This window comes from Nicotiana tabacum, chromosome 24 (assembly GCF_000715075.1).
Source record: "Nicotiana tabacum cultivar K326 chromosome 24, ASM71507v2, whole genome shotgun sequence".
Classification (NCBI taxonomy): Eukaryota; Viridiplantae; Streptophyta; class Magnoliopsida; order Solanales; family Solanaceae; genus Nicotiana; species Nicotiana tabacum.
The window spans coordinates 109,928,955-109,941,483 of NC_134103.1; the positions used below are offsets into that span (position 1 = coordinate 109,928,955).

A 12,529-nucleotide genomic window follows, 5' to 3' on the forward strand; every position below is an offset into this window, starting at 1 on the left:
TGTGGTTTGAAGCCTCGACTAAGTTTGTATTATATTTTGGGACATGTTGGTATAATTGGTTAAAGTCCCGAGGGTCTCGAGTGGATTTCGGAAGGTAAACGGAATGGATTTCGGACAAAGAAGGCTGCTGGAAATTTCTGTTGCAGAAATTTCGCCAGAAATTTCTGATGCGTGGAGCCAAATATAGAAGCTTATATCGCGCAATCTATAAGGAATTAGATAATTATCAAAACATAAGAGTTGTAGCCCTTTAATTCTAGTTTCCAGAAAGTTAAACCATTCATCATTTGGACATTGTTACAAAAAGTTATGATTGATTGAATGAAGGCTGGTAGAGCAGTTTTGCCAGAAATTTCGCTGATGTGCGGAGCCGACTTTGGAAGCTTATATCTCGATATTCATAAGGAATCTGAAAATTTTCAAAACATGAAAGTTGTAGTCGTTTGATTCTAGTTTCCAGAAGGTTATACCATTCATCAGTTGGACATTTGTTCATAAAGTTATGATCGATTGAAGGAAGGCTGGTAGAGCAGTTTCTGGTGGACTTTTAGTGACGAAAAATGGACTTTTAGTGACGGAAAATGGACTTTTAGTGACAGATTGGCAGAAACTTAAGACCAAAAATGGTCATTTCATTCATTTCGTTTTGGATTTTTGGAGCACGGTTCTTGGGCGATTTTCACGGAAAAACATTGGGGTAAGTGTTCCTTATCCTATATTGATTATATTTCATGATTCCATACTTATTTACATCATGAATCCGTGAATTTATGGAAGAAAAATCAAGATTTTTGCAAAATCTTCCAAAAATAAAAATTTAAGATTTGGAGGTCGAGTTGTTATCGGATTTTGATAAAATTGGTATGGGTGGACTCGTAATTGAATGGGTTGTCGGATTTTATAAGTATCGCCGGATTCCGAGATGTGGGCCCCACGGGCAAATTTTGAACTAATTTCGGATTTTATTGAAAATGTAATATTTTCTTATGAAATTGATTACTATAATTTATGTTGACTGTATCAAATTAATTATGACTAGATACGAGTCGATCGGAGTCGGAAAATCGAGGAAAAAGCATAATACTTGGTTAAATTGGAGCAAGTCGAGGTAAGTGACTTGTCTAACCTTGTGTGGGAAAAATTCCCCCTAGGATTGATAATTGTAATGTGTGAAAAGTCGTGTACACGAGGTGACGAGTGTGTACACGTGCTAAATGTGAATGATTATATTTTAAATTATGTAGATCACTGTTATGCATTAATTAAATTATTTTATTTTGTTATATTCTTCATTATTGATTTAATGTTTATATTTTAAATTTGTTTTACCTTTTCTGGCTAATTATTTTTTTTGTTTAGTTGGAACTTGGTTTCTTTTATTCTGTGCATTATTTGAAGGTTGATTTTCTTTAAATTAAATATTATTAATATGAAGTATTTGACATTTTAAAACTTGATATTGAAGCAACATATTAAAGATTTTGAAATATTATTTTCCTAAATTATTTACTCCTGAATATTTTTGTAAGATTTTCGTACTCATTGTGATGGAGCAGTGAGCTCTTTATTGTGGAAAAATATTATTGTTGAATTATTTTGACATGAGCCGTGAGCTCTTTATTGTGGAAAAATATTATTGTTGAATTATTTTGACATGAGCCGTGAGCTCTTTATTGTAGAAATATATTATTGATGATTTATTTTGGCATGAGCCGTGAGCTCTTTATTGTGAAAAAATACTGTTGTTGAATTATTTTGGCAAGTTAAATTATTTGAGCACTTGAGGTGCAAACTGTGATATATTGTGATATTGATACGCATTCGGTGGTATAAGGTCTGGGTGTTGAAACGCATGCGGTGAGATAAGGGTGGCTTGATACGCGTGGCTAGTAGGGGTGACTACTAGAAGTCATGCGGTGTGATAAGGGTGGCTAAAACGCGAGATGCTATTTCGGAAAAAAATGTTTTCTTTAAATAAATTGTGAAGGCTCCCGCGGTGATATAAGAAAATGAGATATTGTGAAATTATTTATAACTTGGGACTACGAGGCGGTACCTCGGTAGTGCCCTTGTTGATATTGATTTATGGCCATAGTTGCTTTCGATTAATTGTTGTGATTTTTATAAAGTTGAAGGAAATTCTGTTTTGATTCCACGAGATATTAATTGCAATTATTTGGTGTCATTAAATGTGACATACTATTTGATTCATTTCCAATGTCATTTTATTTTACTACATTGATAAACATTTTACCATGCCATTATTATATTCCAATAGGGCCTCACCTGACCTCGTCACTACTCTACCGAGGTTAGGCTTGGCACTTACTGGGTACCGCTGTGGTGTACTCATACTACGCTTTTGCACATCTTTTTGTGCAGATTCAGGTATATTTTTACTAGCCTAGACGTCAGTGAGTTACCTGCGCACGGAGACTTCGAGGTATATCTGCCAGCGTCCACAGATTTCGGAGTCCCCTTCTATCATTTTATGTTGCTTCCTTATATTTTATTTAGACCTTGACATATAGAGACATTGAGAATAAATTCTTAGAAGTTTGTGACTTATTTCTACCGGGTTTTGGGAGTTGAAATTGTTTGAATTGTAGTTTATTTATTTTAGATATTTATTATTATTCCGCATTGATAGGCTTACCTAGTCTTAGAAACTAGGTGCCATCACGACATCCTACTGAGGGAATTTGGGGTCGTGACATAAGCTAGCCTAGATCTTGAAGTGGAGTAGTTGGATGTGAAAACTGTATTTTTTCACGAAGATTTGGAAGAGAAGATTTATATGGAGTATACAGAAGGAATTGAAGTAGCTGGAAAGAAACAGATGATGTGCAAATTGAATAAGAGTCTTTATGGGTTGTAGCAGCACCAAGGCAGTGGTACATGAAGTTTGACTCATTCATGAAAAGTCAAACCTACACAAAGACTTATTATGATCCATATGTATACTTCAAAAGGTTTTTTGATAACAACTTTATTATATTGTTGTTATATGTGGATGACATATTGATTGTAGCACAAGAGAAGGAGTTGATTGCAAAGTTGAAGAGAGATTTGTCCAAGTCATTTGATACAAAGAACTTGGGCCTAGCACAATAAATTCTGGGGTTGAAAATAGTTAAAGAGCGAACAAGTAGAAAGTTGTGACTATCTTAGGAGAAATATATTGAACGTGTACTGGAACACTTCAACATGAAGAGTGTTAAGCCAGTCAGCACACCTCCTACAATAATGGAGGAGAAAAGGAACATGGCTAGAGTTCATTATTCTTCAGCAGTTAGAAGCTTGATGTATGCAATGGTATGCACCAGACCAGATATTGCCCATGCAGTTGGTGCTGTTAGCAGGATCTTTGAAAATCTTGGAAAAAAACACTAGAAAGCAGTCAAGTGGATACTCAGGTACCTGAGAGGTACCTATGAAGTCTGTTTGTGTTTTGGAGGATCTAATCCAATCTTAAAAGGCTATACAGATGTTGATATGGCAGGTGATCTCGATAATAAAAAATCCACTACTAGGTACATGTTTACATTTTCAGGGGGAGCTATATCATGGCAGTCGAAGTTGCAGAAATATGTCGCACTTTGTACAACTGAAGCAGAGTATATTGCCACTACTGAAGGTGGAAAGGAGATGGTATGGCTAAAATGGTTTCTCCAAGAACTTGGATTGCACCAGAAGGAATATATAGTCTATTATGACAGTCAAAGTGTAATAGATTTGAGCAAAAATATCATGTATCATGCAAGAACAAAGCAAATCAAAGTGTAATAGATTTGAGCAAAAATATCATGTATCATGCAAGAACAAAGCAAATCGACTTGCGATATCATTGGATTCGGGAAAAGATAGAGAATAGATCTATGCAGGTCAAAAAAATTCCTACAAGTAAGAATCCTTCAAATATGCTGACCAAGGTGGTACCAAGAGATAAGTTCGAGCTATGCAAAGAACTTGTCGGCATGCACTTAAACTAGCAACCCAGGTGTTATCTCCTTCTGGTGAATGGGTCTGGAGAGGGAGATTTGTGAAGTCCAACCCATTATTAGAATAAAGAAAGAAGAAGTGAAATTGGCATGTGCCTATGGATAGCCTCCGCAGAGAGCCTTGGAGACAAAGGCTAAATTTGTGGAGGAGAATTAATAATTCTCCTATAGTATTCTTGAAGGCTAAGTTTTGCTCTCCTATATAGGGGGGGGGGGGGGAGCTCTTTCACTTCTTAAGACACACCAACAAAAGAGAGGAAGAATGAGTGAGGCATCAGATACATGGTATAAGAAAATAATATGTGAAAAAAATAGAGAGTGCGAGCGATATTGTAGTGAGGTGGGAATAACAAATGAGGGTTATTTCTTTTGATTGTTGTAGTGGTCTTTGGAGTATTTTACTCGAGCCTATAAAGCGTAAAATTTCTTGCTATAGTGATATTAGTTGCTCCTCGCGGGGTCATGGTTTTTTCCCTTATTTAGTAGGATCTTGTCGTTGTCACTCTTTTATTCTTGTTGATTAACGTATTTATGTGTTATTCCGTGGTTATTACCGTAAATATTTTTTCTCTAGGGTTTATTCCCAACAAGTTTGTCCATTTATTTCTTGAAAGTTCAAAGATTTCAGAGATCCAAATCATTTGAGAATAATATAAAATTTGCTCAGGAGAGAAAAAGTAATAATCGATAAATTTTTAGCACTTACCGGTGCCGAGTTACCGAATAATTTTGATCGGAAATTCTCCGGGCTTCTGGCTTTCTACACTTCAATATAATTCACTATCTTCTTGTGTTGCTCCACGTTCCGCCATGCGATATTAAAATATTGGGAAAAGGCCAATTTATGCTTTAAACTTACCTCCTTTGTAATTTCTTAATACTCTTTTGAGGTGTAATTTTCTTAAAAAGAACTTCTAAGTACTAGTATGCAAATTCGAAAAATCAAATTCAAGGTAACATGTGGGGGGATCACTTTCATTTCCTGCTTTAGTACACAGAATTCATACCCAAATGCAAATATCCATTAATACTTTATTGGGTCTAGTAGTTAACTAAGTACACGTGTGGCACTTGACAACTTGTTCACGATCTTGCGCAACTCGCTCACGATTTTGTTATGCCAAGTTAGCCTTACTACGCTAAATATCGCTAAAGGAACGTTAGAACATAAGAGAATTACCAAAGGAAACTTTCATACATAGAACTTGAATTGTTAGCTTTGTGAGTTACAACACACAAGTGCGTCTAACCCCAGCTAGAAAAACTGTAATGCTTTATAAAAAAATCTCCTTATATGATAATAGACTTCTCAATGATATGGGGAAGTCGGACATTACCATCGCTATCCACCATCGACAAAAATCAGCTTACAAGGGTTTGATTGAAAAAGGTTTTTATACGAATATTCTTTTTATTTCATTAGGATAAGGAATGTAATTGACCGTTGCAAACATACACTTGTGTCGAGCTTATCTTTTCTACTTTTACGATGTTGAAAGTAATACATCTTTTGGATGGAAATATAGATAAGGCATAAATCTCCACCCATTTTAGCCGTTTGATGTAGGAGTTCTCAGATCTTTTGTTGAGCAATTGAATCAATTGCTTTCGGCTTCGATAAAGTTAGAATGAATACATTTAATAAGATCATGTTATATATTAATCTGAAGCTACTAAGCTAAATTTTGGACTTGCCTCTATATCTCAGTCATATGCTAGAGATTGTAAGGAGAGTAAGGGATGCATCACTACAGCAGGCAACTTGGGATATGTCTGTTAGAACATACGTAACGGAAGCAAGCATACGATTCAGGTATTAAATACATGTAAATTAGACAATGATATAATTACGAGATTAAGAACCACTAACCTCTTGAAAACACCTCTTGAAAACGTTGCACAAGTCCTCCTCAGAGCAATAATCCATGGCTGCAATCTTCTACTATGATCCTAGTAAAACCTTGGACGAAATTGCTTTGAGTGAGCAAGAACAATACAACTCGAAAAAGTCGTTATTTGGTGAAAAACGTCTTCCTTATTTAGACTCGTTTTTCAGCCAAAAAGGGCACCGAAAACGCGTAAGATTCTGCTTGTGCAAGTAGAATCTTACTCTAACTCTACAAGATGACTTTTCCCCAAAGTCACTTTTTATCCCAAGTCAGTCTAGGTTTTTACTAGGCATAGCAGGGACCACAGAAATAATAAGAGGCTACTAATTATAGTATTAATTCAAAAATTTGGATGAACTAATTCTTACTATAATTAATTGCAATTTATTCCAAATCCACCGGCTGGGTTTTCACATGAAAACTTATAAACTTACATAAAGAGGTATCATCAAACTCAAAACCGAGTCATGGATTCTATCAACTAATTATTATTTCACAAATGTTATTCGTTATTGTCCAATCTATTAGGCATACATTAACTATGAATAGAATTGTACCTTTTGATAAATCAAAACAATAAACAAATCACATTGATTATAATAATTATATCAAAATTAGGAGTATAAGCTCATTTAATGAATTAGAGAAAATATCTTTTATATATTCAGTACAAAAACATCTTTTCTCAACTTGGTCCGTTCAATATACACCAAATATACTAGCACAAGAAGTCAGAGTAAAACCACTCTCATAATCAAGATAAATTATACCACAATCTTGTACTACAATCATCAAGATATTTTGCCCAATAATATTTCTATTATGAAGATAGTTTATTAATTATGAGAACCGACATCTTCTTTGCATGAGACTCCATACATTAAATTGTCTACTACATAACTAAATGACACGCATGTAACAAATAATCTATTTCAAATAGTACTTTATTGAATTGAATAAATTAAATAAATAATTATTCTATAAAAAATAAAAACACTCTAAACCGCATGGCTAATAGTATATCCCAACAATATCCTAAGCCAATGGCACAGTTGTGCTTTGCTTCACAAAGCCACTAAGAGTGTACTTTTTAGGTCTTAGTTTCTGTTATGGCAGAAAACCACAAAGGAAGGGAAGAAGCAAATTAAATGATATCATAATGTGCCATCATTGCTAAGAGGAGAAACCAAACTAGAAAGCTGCTCTTTTTTCCACTTTTTGTCAACAAATTTCACAATTTGTTCCCCTTTTTATAGTTCTGTTGTTTACAAGTTAAGCTAAAGAAAGGATATCAGACTATGAACAAGGCTAGATACAAGAGTGCTGCCTACCTTGCTCTATACAAAAGGTTACATGAAAACTAAAACTCGAGACTTTCTTAACTACTGGCTGCAAACTAAGAACCGACTTTCTGAATGCAAACCAAGAGCTTTTGCTAAGCTAATCACATTCAGCGAGGCTGCTGGATGCTGCGGAAGCTGTTCCTTGAGCTCACAATCTTGGCTGGCTTCTCATAGTACATTGGAGGCGCAACGGGGGATCTTGGTGAACGCATAGTTCTTATCAGTGCATCAGAAACATTGGGTAAACCTGTTGTCAAGGGGGTAAATTTTTATGAAGGAACAATCATATGAGAATAATAGTAACAACACCATTGACTAAACTGGAAGTTATGACAAGTAATTGAAAGAATGAGAGAGACAGTGCATACCATATTGCGGAATTCCATTGACACCATAGAGAGGTGACTTAATTCCTTGTTGCCCACTTCGGGATGATTGGAGAAATTCCTCAAACTGAGCTTCCATGTTCAAGATATCCTCATCCACATTAAGATCAATATTCTCCGGAAGCAAATCAGCAATATCGTTACCAGCTCCATATTGATCATTACCATATTCCTCTCCCTGGTTCTGGCTCATCCAATAGTCATGGAACCATGTTGAAGTTGTCACCAAATTCCACCATTCTGGTGAAAAGTCCTCCACTTGGCGCACAAACGAAGGAACAAAGAGGGGCGCATTTGGATTCAACGATGATCTTCCTCCAGAAACTAATGCCATAATGCTTTTTTTCCAAAATTGCTACCTGAAGTACAAACAAAGTAAACAAATTAGGGTACGACTCCGAATACAAACATTCAAATCATCAACAGAACGGAAATAGAATTTCTTCCTGACCTAATAACATCTAACCTCAACAATCAGGTTCTAATACATAAATCAAGCTCATGAGCAAATTTATCAAATTTAACAAGATACAAACAGAAAACTGATGTCCTTGAGCAACATAGGATTCCCAAACGGATAAATTTCAAAGAAAATTTATTAACATCCAGTATAATCTCTAAGCAACAATACTATTTACCACAGGTTACTACACAGCCAAAGCAATAGTAGTCACAGACATGGGTTGATGCAAGGTTTTGTTAGCCTGAACCCTAATCGCAATCATTTTTTGAGGGAAAATACATTTTTGCACAAGGTTTGCACCCAATGCCACAGAGGAGTAACTAACACAAAATTGGTTATAGACCATAACTTAATTGAAGTCACCTGGACAATAAGTAGCAACTAATACATCACAAAATTGCTGATACAATCCTATATACGATCATTTTATCTTCTTCAACATATTACAAAGAAAACATCTACAATCCTTTTAGATCTACTCAAACAATAATTTTGGCCTTTTATAATAAATTCCCTAAAAGTCCTTGTTTTTGGGAAGAATATCCCTTCACATCATTTAGGCATCAAATAGGGACGACGTTTACCAAAATGAACACGCTATTGACTCAAATTGACTAAATAAAATGCATCTAAAACAACTAAATAAGCAGGCACATATCACAATTGTTCGTAAATATCAGATATATTCATCTACCAGCATATATAATTATTCAAAGCAAAAGCAAAAAACATATTACATCAATCCAATAAATCATTTTATAGAAAAAGTACCAAAATTTTCAGATTGAACAGATCGACAGATCAAAAGCCAGAAAAGTCGAAAATTGAACGCTAGAAATTACATTACAAGATTCAATGGCGATTTTACAGTACCTTCAAATATATGTGTTCGTTGAGCTACAGAAAGGATTTCGTACACGTAAGAATTCTTATCTTCAGCGGAAGACCTGAGGTCTTTATAGGCAGATTTATAGGCAGAAGTACCAAGCCTAGCAGGTTTGGAACCAAACGTAAGGTTTGGATAAGACCGAGGCAGCCCACTGATTGACCTTCGAGAAGACTGATAATATACCAATTAAAATATTCCAGATATTCTTTTAGTAACCAACCGGGCACCTCCGGTCAATTATTCCCATAAACCGGTCAATGCACAATAAACCGAGTCGACTATTAAATTTTTTATATTTACGACGTCAACATACCCAATATTATTCTACACCGTGAAGTCTGGGGAGGGTAGTGTGTACGTAAACGTTACCCCTGTCTTGTGAGGATAGAGAGATTGTTTCCAATAGACCTTCGGCTCAAGAAAGTATAAGCACCACATTAATGAAAATAAAAACAAGAAGGGACAGTACCAAAAAGTCATATAAAAGCAGAATAAAAACAACAAGATAGTAAGGTGATCAACAATGAAAGAAGACAACAGATAGTCATAAAAATCTACTACCAATAGAAAACGAGATTGCGTGCTAATACTACTGTTATGAACACTCTACACTACCTACTCTACTACCATAATCCTCGACCTCCATACCTTTCTATCTAGGGTCATGTCATCGGTCAGCTGAAGCAGCGCCATATCTTGCCTAATCACCTCTCCCCACCTCTTATTTGGCCTACCTCTACCTCTCCGTAAGCCCTCAAATGTTAACCTCTCACACCTCCTCACCGGGGCGTCTGTGCTCATCCTCCTCACATAACCAAACCACCTAAGCCGCGCTTCCCGCACCTTGTCTTCAATAGGGGCCACACCCACCTTGTCGCGAATAACCTCATTTCTGATCCTGTCTAATCTGGTATGCCCGCACATCCGTCTCAACATCATTATCTCTGCTATCTTCATCTTCTGGACATGAGCGATCTTGACTGGCTAACACTCAGCCCCATACAATATCGTAGGTCTGACCATCACTCTGTAGAAGTTACCCTTAAGTTTCGGTGGCACCTTCTTATCACACAAAACACCGGAAGCGAGTCTCTATTTCATCTATCCCACCCCAATACAATGTGTGACATCTTCATCAATCTCCTCATGCCCCTGAATAATAGACCCAAGGTACTTTAAACTTCCTCTCCTAGGGATGACCTGTGAGTCTAGCCTCACCTCACTTTCCCCTCCTTGAGTCTCGCCACTGAACATACACTCCAAGTATTCTGTCTTGGTCCTGCTCAACTTGAAACCTTTAGGTTCCATGGTCTGCCTCCATACCTCTAATTGCGCATTCACATCATCTCGCGTCTCGTCAATCAATAAAATATTATCTACAAATAGCATGCACCGCGGAACTTCCCCTTAGATGTGGTGCGTCAGTACGTCCATCACCAGAGCAAATAATAAAGGGTTGAGTACCGACCTCTGATATAACCCCATCATAATTGGAAAATGATCTGAGTCACTACCCATAGTCCTCACTCAAGTCTTTACTCCATCATACATGTCCTTAATCAACCTAACGTAGGCAACATGTACACCTCTGGCCTCCAAACATCTCCACAAAACCTCCCTCGAAAATTTATCATATGTTTTTTCTTAGTCGATGAACACCATATGCAAGTCCTTCTTTCTCTCCCTATACTGCTCCATCAATCTCCTAACAAGGTGGATGGTTTATGTAGTCGAACGCCCCGGCATACCCAAATTGGTCTCGGCGATAGACACACTCCTCTTCACCCTCAGCTCTACCACTCTCTCCCAAACTTTCATAGTATGGCTAAGCAGCTTGATACCCTGATAGTTATTGCAATTTTGGATATCACCCTTGTTCATGTATACATGAACCATCGTGCTCCACCTCCACTCTTCGGGCATCTTCTTCTTTCTAAAAATGACATTAAATAACCTAATGAGCCACTCCAAGCCTCCTGCCTTGCACGCACTCTTCCAAAACTCCACCGGAATTTCATCAGGCCCGGTCGCTTTGCTCCTGCTCATCTTATGCATAGCCCCCATCAACTTCATCAACTCTAATCCGCTTATAATACCCAAAGTCACAACAACTCCCAGAGAGTTCCAAATCACCGAGTACAATGCTCATGTACCCCTCCTCGTTCAAGAGACTATGGAAGTAGGTCTACCATCTCCGACGAATAAGTCCCTCATCCAACAAAACTCTACCTTCTTCGTCCTTGATGCATTTTACTTGGTTCAAGTCACGCGCCTTTCTTTCTCGTGCCTTGGCTAACCTGAAAAATATTTTATCCCCACCTTGGCCCTCGAGTTCCTCATACAAATGACTAAAAGCTGCAGTCTTGTCCGTCGTAACTGCTAGTTTTGCCTCTTTCTTAGCCAACTTATAATTCTCCCTATTCGCCATCTTCTCTTCCTCATCTACACTTTCCACTAGCTTCAGATACGTTGCTTTCTTGGTTTTTACGTTTCCTTGCACCTCTCTATTCCACTACCAGTCTCCCTTGTGACCACCAGAATAACTCTTTGAGACCTCTAATACCTCTCTCGCTGCTTTCCTAATGCACTGTGCTATCGTAGTCCACATAGAGCTTGCATCCCCACTACTCCTCCAAGCCCCCATAGTCAACAGCTTGACCCTGAACTCCTACACTTTAGATTCTGTCAAGGCTCCTCACTTGATCCTATGTTAGTTATACGTCGCGCTCTTCCTCGTAATCTCAAGGTCCATGACCAGGAGCTTATGAAGGGCCAAGAGGTACTCAGTGGGGATGACCTTACAATCCGTGCAAAGACCTTTATCGAACTTCCTGCAGAGTAAATAATCAATTTGAGTCTCGGCCACCGAACTCCGGAAGGTGACCAAGTGCTCTCTCTTCTTTGGGAAACTCGAGTTTGCTATCACCAAATCAAATGCTCTAGCAAAGTCCAACAGAGACGTTCCTCCTCCGTTTCTATCTCTAAAACCAAAGCCACCATGCACATCATCATACCCCCTAGACGTCGCTCCAATGTGGCCGTTGAAATCTCCTCCTATGAAAAGCTTGTCGGTATGCGGGATACCACGCACCATCTAATCCAAATCCTCCCAAAAACTCCTCTTGACTTCCTCATCCAAGTCTGCTTGGGTGCGTACGCACTGATTATGTTCAAAGTAAAACCTCCAGCAACTAGTTTAATAGATATCAACTTGTCATTCACCCTCCTAACCTCCACCACTAGTTCACGGAGGTCTTTATCAACCAAGATATCTATCTCGTTCCTGCCCCTACCCTCATAGAATACCATAGTTTGAACTTGTCCATATGCCGCGCCTTATCTCCTACCCAAATAATTTTTAGGCTGATATTAATTAAACAGTGTAACAACGAAATATCTATCTAAGAAAGCTAAAATCTCAAATTATAAAAATATTTAGGAACTCTTTCCTTATACATAAAAGATTAATTCATCGAAATAAAATCGAGAAAAATTGTGAAGAAAATGATACTAATTTATTCAATTTACGAAAATATCATTCATTAAACTTCACAATGA

General features: G+C 37.4%; 1 protein-coding gene across 2 annotated transcripts; it reads right to left on the minus strand.

Moving 5' to 3' along the window:
• Positions 1-7,072: 7,072 nt before the first annotated feature.
• LOC107816008 (protein EARLY RESPONSIVE TO DEHYDRATION 15) lies at positions 7,073-9,121 on the minus strand. Of its 2 annotated transcripts, none has more exons than XM_016641670.2 (3): positions 8,956-9,121; positions 7,602-7,978; positions 7,073-7,480 (listed from the first exon to the last, which is right to left on the minus strand). In XM_016641670.2, exons 2-3 carry the CDS (start codon positions 7,951-7,953, stop codon positions 7,341-7,343), a joined length of 492 nt encoding a protein of 163 aa, XP_016497156.1. In that variant the 5' UTR covers positions 7,954-7,978; positions 8,956-9,121; the 3' UTR covers positions 7,073-7,340. The 2 variants fall into 2 exon arrangements, with proteins under 2 accessions (XP_016497156.1, XP_075104083.1); XM_075247982.1 differs by lacking the exon at positions 8,956-9,121 and adding an exon at positions 8,854-8,934.
• Between the last annotated feature and the right edge of the window lie 3,408 nt (positions 9,122-12,529).